At 50.3% G+C, this 12971-nt stretch overlaps 1 protein-coding gene across 1 annotated transcript in view; it reads right to left on the reverse strand.

Moving 5' to 3' along the window:
* The window catches only part of entpd1 (ectonucleoside triphosphate diphosphohydrolase 1), a 134454-nt gene that overhangs the window by 18139 nt on the left and 103344 nt on the right, over positions 1–12971 (reverse strand). The window contains exons 5-9 of the mRNA XM_085994089.1: positions 5628–5787; positions 4607–4816; positions 2698–2955; positions 1727–1843; positions 231–365 (exon numbers count right to left, since the gene is read on the reverse strand). Of these exons, the coding sequence (XP_085850215.1) occupies positions 231–365; positions 1727–1843; positions 2698–2955; positions 4607–4816; positions 5628–5787 (880 nt within the window). The remainder of the gene's footprint in view (positions 1–230; positions 366–1726; positions 1844–2697; positions 2956–4606; positions 4817–5627; positions 5788–12971) is intronic.

The following is a 12971-nucleotide window of genomic DNA, read 5'->3' on the forward strand; positions in this document are numbered from 1 at the left end:
TTGGAATAGTCGAGTCTAGAAGGACCAAAACATGGATAAGGGTTTCAGCAGCAGATGGGCTGAGGCAGAGGCAGAGACGTTACAAAAGTGGAAGTCAACGGTCTTGGTGATGGAGAGAATGAGGTCAGAAGCTCAGCTCAGGGTCAAATTGGATGGCGAGATTGCGAACAGTCTGGTTTATGCCGAGACAGTAGCTGGGGAGGGATGGAATCTGTGGCTAGGGTACAAACCTTTTTCATAAACTTGATTGTGTTCCAATTACTGGAAGTAAAATTGTAGCCGTTCTTCAGGAGGGCGAGAATATAATGTCCAGAGAAACAGTATTCACTCAGGTATTTCTCTTTAATCTTGTATGTTCTTCTAGTCTGTGAACAATAAGTTAATATCAGGAGAAGAAACCAGGCTCATGACCTCTGTGATTAATCCCCACACTTGCTGCCCTTGTTCGATGCCAGAAGGGGGTGTTGGAAATTAGGTTACCAGGTAACAGTCAAACTTTACAGTAATTGGAGGGCTTGTAGTTATAGCAGCACCAGGCAACACCACCCGAGAGCTAAGCCCAGCATCAACCTGCCAGTTAGCTGTAGGCCCTGACTGAAGCCTGCTGCAGGTACTCCTACAGAAGGCAGAAAACATAAAAGAAACAAATAGGAGGAATAAAAGAACGTAAAGGGTAGAAAAGGAGGAAATACTAAAAATATCAGAAGGTTAAAGGTACAGAGGAATAAGGACAGACAGAGGCTGTGCTCCGGAGTCATGTGTACAGGTGGGGCCCAGGCTAGTGTGAGGAGCCATGCATTCTCAGGGAGTGACTGCCTCATTCAAAGTTTCTGTTCAGTGAGCTGCTGGATTTGATCACAGATACTGCTGACCTTACTCTCCACAGAGTGGTCAGTGCACACAGATATACACAGGGCTGGACAACGACTAGTCCCACTCGGGGGAGTGGGACTAGCTGAAGTGCTCTTGCAGAGAGCCGGCACGGGCTCGATGGGCCGAATGGCCTCCTCCTGTGCTGTAACCATTCTATGATTCTGTCCTCTTCAGCTCCATGCATTAAGTTAGTGGCTGGGGTTTTCTGCTCCTGGTCCCGCTATCCCGGGATTTTCCCATCCCAGGTGGGGGTTGAACAGAAAACGCCGGCCAATCACTCAAGAAGGATTAGTTGTAATTGGACCTGTTGATCTATTTATTTCTCATTGTAACATTCTTCCGTCATAAACATTCACTTCCTCAGCTCAGCGAACACGCGAGAGTCATTTCGAGGAAACAGCTGGAGAAAGGGTGGGAATCTCGAACAAAACAGGTTAGCATCAAGAGGCTCACCATTTTACAATGCCCCTCTCCCCAGTGCTGGGGCAGTATAGCTGGACTTGCCTCACTGTAGTGAATCCAGCTTTTGCCCTCGGACTCAGCTCAGTCCAAAGGCGAGTGATGAATCCAGCGGACTCCTTGCTGAATTCTACCTTGTACAGCCGGCCTGTTAATCCTCTCCAAAACTATGGACAGTGACACCAGAGAGTTTCTACAGCCACATGCCCAAGATTCGAGGCACAGGAAGTGTCACCTGCTGCAATAAATCTCCAGCACCATTCAGTGTCTCAGCAGCAGCAGGTCAGGCAGGAGAGCCAGTGCCTGCCTCTTGCTGCACTCTCTGATTCTGGATGTCAAGGGACAGCTTGTACTGAAGAACCTTCACACTGGGACAGCCAGAGCTCTCACCTACCTCATCCCACGACCTCGAGCAGAATTCATCCACCGTCGTCTTCACTTTATCCAGATCATTAGGCTCTTCATCTACCAGCTTAAAGAAATTCATCACAAAATAAAATGCAGAGAACGCCTGCAGGAAGAGGAGAGATGGAATAAGAAAAGCCTGGGTTTTGATTTGCCACAGAAACTTTGATTATTCTCCGGAAGAAATTGTTAATTTTTATTATAAATTTTCTGCTCAGTCTCTCCTGGCAGCAGGCAAATCACTTTTCATAGAATCATAGAAAGATACAGCACAGGAGGCCATTCGGCCCATTGTTCCTGTGCTGGCTCTTTGAACGAGCTCTCCAATTAGTCCCACTCCCCCCTGCTCTTTCCCCACAACTCTGCACATTTTTCCTTTTAAAGTATTTATCAATTCCCTTTTGAAAATTATTATTGAATCTGCTTCCACCGCCCTTTCAGGCAGCGCATTCCAGATCACAACTCGCTGTGGAAAAAAATTCTCCTCATCTCCCCTTGTTCTTTGCCAATCACCTTAAATCTGCGTCCTCTGGTTATTGACCCTTCTGCCACTGGAAAAAGTTTCTCCTGATTAACTCTATAAGAACCCGTCACAATTTTTTACATCTCTATTAAATCTCCCTTTAACCTTCTCTACTCTAAGGAGAACAACCCCAGCTTCTCCAGTCTCCCCACACAGCTGAAGTCCCTCATCCCTGGTACTATTCTAGTAAATCTGCTTTACACTCTCTCCAAGTTTTTGACATCCTTCCTAAAGTGTGATGCCCAGAATTGGACACAATACTCCAGCTGAGGCCTAAGGTTTAGCATAATTTCCTTGCTTTTGTGCTCTATGCCTCTGTTTATAAAGCCTTCAGTCTGAGGTAGACCAAACTCTGTTCCTGAAGTATGGGTTAGTGTAGAGGAACCTGTCGCACAGTTTAGGATGAGGAAGCTTCCTGAAACACGCACAATACTTACCCCAAATTCCCCCTGAACTGGAGGTTGGTAAACCCCGTCAAATGAGCAACTGCTCCAGGTGCAAGAAGTGAAATTGAAGATGCCTTTAACGTGGTTATTGCATTGGTCCGAGTTCCCTGTCCCAACGAGCCTCACTGTTTGACGAGTTGTACTGTGCAGTCCAAATGTGCATGGACTGTTGTAGAAGGCAGTCACATTGATGGATCTGGTGTACCCTTCGTTAAAACAGGGGCTGAAAATAGTTCCATTGTCAGACATCTGAAAAAGGAAAAGTAGTAAGTTTAAGCAAAGTGTTTAACATTCAGCCTGCACACACAGGCCAGGCTGCATCCTGTGTACAACGAACCTCCGCACTGTGTCCTTACACCAGAAATACAACTCAATAACTGAGGAGTAACAAAGTGAGCGTGAACTCTGTGTGATGAAATATGCCTTCATCAGACCTGCTTGTATTTTACCTGCTTGTATTGTGTGAACCACACCCTTTTGTTCCTATTGTGTGTATTGGCTACGCCCCTGTCTTTTGCCATATAAAGGTCTCAGGAGCTGTATGAGTCATTCACTACCTGACGAACCCGATGTAGAAGACCTGCTATGCTGCTATGTTCTTAGTGATTAAAAGCCTTCAGTTGAATCCTTGGCCTAGAAATTGAGTTTGCGCTGCGCCGGGGCTTAACGCCGGAAATTTAGCGCCGGTGCTAAGTCGCGCTGTGCGCGCCAAAAATTCACGAGTTCTGCGCCCAAACGGCTGCCGGCGCTACTGAAGGCTGTTTGCGCCTGAAAACTGGCGCTACGCGCTGAATTGCGGCGCTATTCCGGCGCTGCGGCGCCCACTGCGGTGCGGCAGGTTCGGGAAGTGCAGGCCTCCTCCTTCCCTGAAGGAGGAGCTGCCTGCACCCGGCCGCGGCCCGCGAAAATCATTGTAAAAATGAGCCCGGCACCTCGGACAAGTGCCGGGCTTGCATCTGTCCCGGGGGGGGGGGGGGGGGGAGAAGTCCGGGGAGGGAGCTGCGGCCAGGCGGCCGGCGGGAAAGCGGCCGGCCGCCGTGGGGCCTTTAATGCACCGGCGCAAAGTCCAGTAAGGCACCTCTGCCAGAACGTTGCTTGCGGCTGCCACGGGCGAGGCGGCCGCAAGTCAATTTCGGAGTTCGGGCGGGTTACCATGGCAACCGGGACGCTGCGCACACCGATAACGTCATCGGTGCCGGCGCAGCGCTAACGGCCTAACGCCGATTTAGGGACCCACTCAATTTCCAAACTGGCCATAACTCCGGCGCTAGGCCCTCTAGCGCCTCAAAAGCGGCGCTAAGCCTACCGAATTTCTAGGCCCTTGTCTTTGAGTCATTGATGGCATATCACTCTGGAACTGGAGGGTAGCGTTTAGTTCAGGGAGATTTATTGAACCAACAATCAAGCTGCTCTCTGTCTGTCTCACACCTCTGACATGACTTACAACTGAAGAAGTGTAGGCCAGCCAGGATATTCCTCGGAATTGTTGCACTAGCGGCGAGACAGAACTTCCATCAATGCACTGCCCGGCACCTGACCCCGTCCCAAACTCCCAGGATTAGGTCATTAAAGAACAGGGGCAGGGGCTCAGACCTATAATGGAACATCAGAGTCACTCATCCCTTGTTATTTTGTTTATCAGTACTGTGTTCTATCCCTTGTCATTACATGTATCAGCATCAATTAGCCTGACACTTTTACAGAAACTAAGCTAATGGAATGGTTAATAGTGCTGCCCTTTGATAAGTGTGTGATTAGCACAATGTGGCTGTGAGCAGTGTGTGTGTGAGCCATCAGACACTCTAACCCTGCCTGTCCAGTGGGTGTAAGCTGCTCCAACAGCACAGGGTTTGCAGGCACTCTCTGCCAGGCAGGTGATTCGGTACTCGTTCTTCCTTACATTCAGCTTTTCCAGTAGCAGTTTCAGGGCCTGATCCTTTCCGTAACACAGATAGCTGTGTGTGTACATGTTGTAACTCTTCCCATACAGGCGGAAATGTAGAGAACTTTGCTCCGATTCAATCTTCCTATCAGGAACAAATGTGATCTGTGTGGAGGCACCCCCCAGGTCCATCGCCCCCAATGTTTGAGGGTTTCCTTCCACATTGTCCTAATAAACAGGGGAGAGGGAGAGTGAGACAGGAAAACATTGAACAAACGATAACTCAATCTGATTATTGACACTTTCATTATTTCAATTCATTCAATTATTTCAACATGACAGATGTGCTGAATATTGCAGGCCTGTGTTCTTCGAACCTGCCTCCCCATAATACACACCACTCAGGTGAGTCCTTTCCCTATTAATAGCACAAAACATTGGAGTCACACACACACACACACACACACTGTCTGAGCTGGGGCCGGAGATCAAGGACTGGAGACCGGGACCAGGGGCTGGGGCTGGCATCGATATGATGGAGCAGCGCGGGGCAGGAGGTTCTGTTTCAGCCACTGCTCCTTCTCTGGCCACCCCCCACTCCGATGGCTGCGAGTGCTTCTGGCAATAGCTCCCCTACCCAAAGATCCGCGGTGAGTAGAGGCAGCTCCCGGGGGCCCTCCGTCACTGACCCCGGGGACCCCCCGTCACTGACCCTCCATCACTGACCCTCCGTCACTGACCCCGGGGGCCCTCCGTCACTGACCCTCCGTCACTGACCCAGCCAAAGTCCGCAGGGGCCAGCCCAGAAACACCTGTAGCTGTAAAGGGTGGGGTAGGGAGCGTGTGTCAGAAATTCCAAGTCCTCTTCAAGGTTCAGACCACAGTCTCAGCCTGGAGCTCAGGTCAGCTGCTCATCCGGACCCCAGTGACTGAGAAACCGGGGACACTGGAACTATGAACTGCTTAAAGCTCAGTATTTTTAGACTGCAGTCAGAATAAAGTCACAGGAATATTTAATGGTTAATGTTTCTGGGAATACCTGCAGGAAGTTTCCCATTAGGTAGTTGATGGTAATCCAGCCAAATGCTCCCTCATCCTGTCCGATTATAATCCGCGCACCCTGGAAATTAAATGGATAGGAGCTGATGAATTTTTCCACCGAGTGGAGAAGTCTCTCAGACAGAGACTGGTTCTGTAACCTGGAAAACAGGAAGAAAGACAGAGTCTGTTACAGGAAGAACTTGGGAAAGTCTTAAACATCCGACGAGCTAATCTCGAGGATTCACTCCCCACTTGATATTACTAAGCCACTACACCAGCTACTGAGCTCAGTGTGCCCAGCCCCATCACCCAGTCCCTCAGCCCAGCCCCATCACCCAGTCCCTCAGCCCAGCCCCATCACCCAGTCCCTCAGTCCAGCCCCATCACCCAGTCCAGCCCCATCACCCAGTCCCTCAGTCCAGCCCCATCACCCGGTCCCTCAGTCCAGCCCCATCACCCAGTCAAAAGGTAAATCATGCTCGACTAATCTACTGGAATTTTTTGAGGATGTAACTGGTAGAATAGATAAGGGAGAACCAGTGGATGTGGTGTATTTGAACTTTCAGGAGGCTTTCGATAAGGTCCCGCACAAGAGATTAGCGTGCAAAGTTAAAGAACACGGGATTGGGGGTAAGGTACTGTCTCGGATAGAGAACTGGTCGGCAGACAGGAAGCAAAGAGTTGGAATAAACGGGTCTTTTTCCGAGTGGCAGGCAGTGACTAGTGGGGTACCGCAGGGATCGGTCCTTGGACCCCAGCTATTCACAATATATATTAATGATCTAGATGAGGGAAGTAGATGTAATATCTCCAAGTTTGCAGACGACACAAAGCTGGGTGGGCATGTGTGCTGTGAGGAGGATGCAGAGAAACTCCAGTATGATTTGGACAAGTTGGGTGGTTATACTGCAAAATGCCATGCATCTGCCCAATGTGGATAAACGCGAGGTTATCCACTTCGGTGGCAAAAACAGGAAGACAGATTATCTGAGCGGCAATAGTTTGGGAAAAGGGGAAGTGCAATGAGACCTGGGTGTCCTTGTGCACCAGTCACTGAAGTTAAGCATGCAGGCCCAGCAGGCGGTTAAGGCGGCAAATGGTATGTTGGCCTTCATAGCGAGAGGATTCGAGTACAGGAGCAAGGATGTCTTGCTGCAGTTGTACAGGGCCTTGGTGAGACCACACCTTGAGTATTGTGGTCTTCCCCTCCCCTCCCCTTTCAGCATTCCTTAGGGACCGCTCCTTCCGAGACACCCTGGTCCACTCTTCTATCACCCCCAGCACCCCTTCCCCTTCGCCCGGCACCTTCCCGTGCAAGTACAAGAGATGCAACACCTGCTCTTATACCTCCCCCCTTCCCACTGTCCAGGGCCCCAAACACCCCTTCCAGGTGAAACAGCGATTTACTTGTACTTCTTGCAATCTAGTATACTGTATTCGCTGCTCGCGATGTGGTCTCCTCAACATTGGGGAGACCAAACACAGATTGGATGACCGCTTTGCGGAACACCTCCGTTCAGTCCGTAAGGGTGACCCCGAGCTTCCGGTCGCCTGTCATTTTAATTCACCGCCCCATTCCCACTCAGACCTCAGTGTACTCGGGCTCTTGCATTGTTCCACGGAAGCTCAGCGTAAACTCGAGGAACAGCACCTCATCTTCTGATTAGGCACTTTACAGCCTTCCGGACTCAATATCGAGTTCAACAATTTCAGATCATAACCTCGGCTCCCATTACATTTTTACTTATATTTTTTATCCACACCTTTGTTTTGGCCCTTCCCCCCCTTTTTTTTCTCTCCCACATGGCAGCTGTCTCTCATTCTCCCAGCACATTTCACACCTAATCTAGAGCCGTCTTTTGTCTCCACTAGTCCTATCACCATCTCGTCTCGTTTTGAATACCTCTTAACGTCTCTTCATTTCTCTTTTGTTCTCTCCCAGCCTGGCCTTTTAAACTGTCTCATTTCCTGTGCTTTTTCAGTCTTGACAAAGGGTTTCGACCTGAAACGTTGACTCTATTTCTCTCTCCACAGATGTTGCCTGGCCTGCTGAGTTTTTCCAGCATTTTCTGTTGTTATTTCGGATTTCCAGCATCTGCAGTATTTTGCTATCGTACTGGAGTATTGTGTGCAGTTTTGGTCACCTTATCTGAGGAAGGATGTTCTTGCCATGGAGAAAGTGCAGCGAAGATTCACCAGACTGATACCTGGGATGGCAGGAATGACGCATGAAGAGAGATTGGGTCGATTGGGCTTATATTCGCTGGAGTTCAGAAGAATGAGAGGGGATCTCATTGAAACTTATAAAATTCTAACAGGCCTAGACAGACTAGATGCAGGAAGGATATTCCAATGGCGGGGGAGTCCAGAACCAGGGGTCACAGTCTAAGGATAAGAGGTAAGCCATTTAGGACTGAGATGAGGAGGAATTTCTTCACCCAGAGAGTGGTGAACCCGTGAAATTCTCTACCACACAAGGCAGTTGAGGCCAATTCATTAAATACATTCAAGAAGGAGTTGGATATATTTCTTAAGGCTAAAGGGATCAAGGGATATGGGGAGAAGGCAGGGACAGGGTACTTGGATGATCAGCCATGATCTCATTAAATGGCGGATCAGGCTCGAGGGGCCGAATGACCTGCTCCATCTCCTATCTTCCATGTTTCTATGGTCCCTTCAGTCCAGCCCCATCACCCAGTGCCTCAGTCCAACCCCATCACCCGGTCCCTCAGTCCAGCCCCACCACTCGGTCCCTCAGTCCAGCCCCACCACTCGGTCCCTCAGTCCAGCCCCACCACTCGGTCCCTCAGTCCAGCCCCACCACTCGGTCCCTCAGTCCAGCCCCACCACTCGGTCCCTCAGTCCAGCCCCACCACTCGGTCCCTCAGTCCAGCCCCACCACCCGGTCCCTCAGTCCAGCCCCACCACTCGGTCCCTCAGTCCAGCCCCACCACTCGGTCCCTCAGTCCAGCCCCACCACTCGGTCCCTCAGTCCAGCCCCACCACTCGGTCCCTCAGTCCAGCCCCACCACTCGGTCCCTCAGTCCAGCCCCACCACTCGGTCCCTCAGTCCAGCCCCACCACTCGGTCCCTCAGTCCAGCCCCACCACTCGGTCCCTCAGTCCAGCCCCACCACTCGGTCCCTCAGTCCAGCCCCACCACTCGGTCCCTCAGTCCAGCCCCACCACTCGGTCCCTCAGTCCAGCCCCACCACTCGGTCCCTCAGTCCAGCCCCACCACTCGGTCCCTCAGTCCAGCCCCACCACTCGGTCCCTCAGTCCAGCCCCACCACTCGGTCCCTCAGTCCAGCCCCACCACTCCGTCCCTCAGTCCAGCCCCACCACTCGGTCCCTCAGTCCAGCCCCATCACCCGGTCCTTCAGTCCAGCCCCACCACTCGGTCCCTCAGTCCAGCCCCACCACTCGGTCCCTCAGTCCAGCCCCACCACTCGGTCCCTCAGTCCAGCCCCACCACTCGGTCCCTCAGTCCAGCCCCATCACCCGGTCCTTCAGTCCAGCCCCATCACTCGGTCCCTCAGTCCAGCCCCACCACTCGGTCCCTCAGTCCAGCCCCACCACTCGGTCCCTCAGTCCAGCCCCATCACCCGGTCCCTCAGTCCAGCCCCACCACTCGGTCCCTCAGTCCAGCCCCATCACCCGGTCCTTCAGTCCAGCCCCACCACTCGGTCCCTCAGTCCAGCCCCACCACTCGGTCCCTCAGTCCAGCCCCACCACTCCGTCCCTCAGTCCAGCCCCACCACTCGGTCCCTCAGTCCAGCCCCACCACTCGGTCCCTCAGTCCAGCCCCACCACTCGGTCCCTCAGTCCAGCCCCATCACTCGGTCCCTCAGTCCAGCCCCATCACTCGGTCCCTCAGTCCAGCCCCATCACCCGGTCCTTCAGTCCAGCCCCATCACTCGGTCCCTCAGTCCAGCCCCATCACTCGGTCCCTCAGTCCAGCCCCATCACTCGGTCCCTCAGTCCAGCCCCATCACCCGGTCCCTCAGTCCAGCCCCATCACCCGGTCAAAAGATAAATCATGCTCGACTAATCAACTGGAATTTTTTGAGGATGTAACTGATAGAATAGATAAGGGAGAACCAGTGGATGTGGTGTATTTGAACTTTCAGAAGGCTTTCGATAAGGTCCCGCATAAGAGATTAGTGGGCAAAGTTAAAGCACACGGGATTGGGCGTAAGGTACTGTCTTGGATAGAGAACTGGTTCGCAGACAGGAAGCAAAGAGTTGGAATAAACGGCTCTTTTTCAGGGTACCGCAGGGATCGGTGCTAGGACCCCAGCTATTCACAATATATATAAATGATCTAGATGAGGGAACTAGATGTAATATCTCCAAGTTTGCAGACGACACAAAGCTGGGTGGGCGTGTGTGCTGTGAGGAGGATGCAGAGAAACTCCAGTATGATTTGGACAAGTTGGGTGATCGGGCAGAAGCATGGCAGATGCAGTATAACGTGGATAAATGCGAGGTTATCCACTTGTGGCAAAAACAGGAAGGCAGATTATTATCTGAATGGCAATAGATTGGGAGAAGGGGAAGTGCAACGAGAGCTGGGTGTCCTTGTGCACCAGTCGCTGAAGGTAAGCATACAGGTGCAGCAGGCGGTTAAGAAGGCAAATGGTATGTTGGCCTTCATAGCAAGAGGATTCGAGTACAGAAGCAAGGATATCTTGCTGCAGTTGTACAGGGCCTTGGTGAGACCACACCTTGAGTATTGTGTGCAGTTTTGGTCACCTTATCCGAGGAAGGATGTTCTGGCCATGGAGAGAGTGCAGCGAAGATTCACCAGACTGATACCTGGGATGGCAGGAATGACGTATGGAGATTGGGTCGATTGGGCTTATACTCGCTGGAGTTTAGAAGAATGAGAGGGGATCTCATTGAAACTTATAAAATTCTAACAGGACTAGACAGACTAGATGCAGGAAGGATGTTCCCGATGGCGGGGGAGTCCAGAACCAGGGGTCACAGTCTAAGGATAAGGGGTAAGCCATTTAGGACAGAGATGAGGAGGAATTTCTTCACCCAGAGAGTGGTGAACCCGTGGAATTCTCTACCACACAAGGCAGTTGAGGCCAATGCATAAAATATATTCAAGAAGGAGTTATATATATTTCTTAAGGCGAAAGGGATCAAGGGATATGGGGAGAAAGCAGGGACAGGGTACTGAATTTGGATTATCAGCCATGATCTCATTAAATAGTGGAACAGGCTCGAGGGGCAGTTTGCTTTGTTTAGATTTAAGACCCTAGTTTTGGATTTTCAATATAAAATTCTATCATATTATGGTCACTCTTCCCTAAAGGGCCCTTTACTACAAGCTTATTAATTAACCCTTTCTCATTGCACAATACTAGATCTAAAATAGCCTGTTCCCCAGTTGGTTCCTCAACATACTGATCTAGCAAACTATCTTGCATACATTCCGTGAATTTGTCCTCCACAGTATTATTGCAAATTTGGTTTGCCCAGTCTATATGTAGATTAAAGTCCCCCATGATTACTGTATTACCCTTGTTACATGATCCTCTAATTTCCTGATTTATACTCTGCCCTACATTACAACTACTGTTTGAGGGCCTATAAACAACTCCCACCAATGTTTTCTGCCCCTTGCTGTTTCTTAGCTCCACCCAAACTGATTCTACTTCTTGATTTTCGGAGTTAAGATCCTTTCTCTCTGCTGTCTTTATCCCATCTTTTATTATCAGGGCTACCCCTCCTCCTTTTCCATTTTGCCTATCTCTTCTAAAAGTTAAGTCTCCTGGAATATTTAGTTCCCAACCTTGGCCACTTTGCAATCACATCTGTTTTAACTATTAGATCAAACCTGTTAATTTCTATCTGCGCTATTAATTCATCTATTTTGTTGTGAATGCTTCGCATATTCAGATACAGTGCCTTTAACTTTGACATTTCTATTTTTCCCTGATGTCACCTTAGTCACTGATGCCTTATTCCCTTTGTTACTCTCTGTCCCTTCCTGACCCACTCTGGTTATTTTTACCCAAAACTCTGCTCTGCTCTCGAGCCTTGACATTTCTCTCACTGCTTTTAAATTTACTCTTTCCTGAATCCTCCCACCCCCTGTTCATTAGTTTAAAGCCCTGTCTACTGCCCTAGTTATTCAGTTCGCCAGCCCGGTTTAAGTGGAGCCCGTCCCAACGAACAGCTCCCTCTTTCCCCAGCACTGGTGCCAGTGCCCCATGAACTGAAATCCTTTCCTCCCACACCATTCTGAGACACGCATTTAAACCTCTGATCGGTTTGTCCCTATGCCAATTTGCATGTGGGTCAGGTAACAATCCAGAGATTATTACCTTTGAGGTTCTGCTTTTTAATTTGGATCCTAGCTCATCAAACTCCCTCAGCAGAACCTCATTCCTAGTTCCACCTATGTCGTTGATTCCTACATGGACCACGACAACTGGATCCTCTCCCTCCCACTCCAAGTTCTTCTCCAGCCACGAGGAGATGGCTTTAACCCTGGCACCGGGCAGGCAACACAACCTTCGGGACTCTCGGTCGCGGCTGCAGAGAACAGTATCTATCCCCCTGACTATACTGTCCCCAACCACAACTCCATTCCCTTTCACCCCCCCCCCCCCCCCCCACTTGAATGATCTCCTACACTATGGTGCCATGGTCAGCTTGCTCATCCATCCTGCAGGCTTTTCCCTCATCCACACAGGCAGCAAGAACCTTATACCTGTTGGACAAGGGCAAAGGCTGAGGCTCCTCCAGCACTGCACCTGGGGTCCCCTTACCTGCCTGAGTTGCAGGCACACCCTCCCGTCCCTGACCCCTAACCAGACCTGTACCACTACCTAACCTAAGGAGTGTGACTGCCTCCTGGATCGAAGTGTCCAGGTAACTCTCCCCATTCCTGATGCCCCACAATGTCTGCACCTCAAACTCCAGCTCAACAACTCTGAGCTGAAGTTCCTCAAGATGCAGCCACTTACTGCAAACGTGGTTGTCCAGGATCACAATGCTCTCTACAAACTCCCACATGCTGCAGTTGTGGCACAGCACCTGCACTGCCATCCCTATATGACCTCGTTTTATTTAATTAAATGTGTATTTAGGTAACTTAGTTTACAGTACAGTTACTTGACTACTTACTTAATCTAGATTAAGTTAAGGGTACTGAAATTAAATATCTACCTGTAACACAAAGCACTACAAGTAGTCTTGGCAAAAAGCAACAACTCCTAACTCCTTCCTCCTCTTCTCCAAATTCCCAAATAAAACACTCGGTTCCACTCCGCTCTGTGCAGACCGCTCTGTGCTCTGCAGAAATGTTTACTGGTATACACTAG

Source organism: Somniosus microcephalus, chromosome 8 (genome assembly GCF_052327205.1).
Source record: "Somniosus microcephalus isolate GS21.2 chromosome 8, FLI_Smic_1.0, whole genome shotgun sequence".
Taxonomy (NCBI): Eukaryota; Metazoa; Chordata; class Chondrichthyes; order Squaliformes; family Somniosidae; genus Somniosus; species Somniosus microcephalus.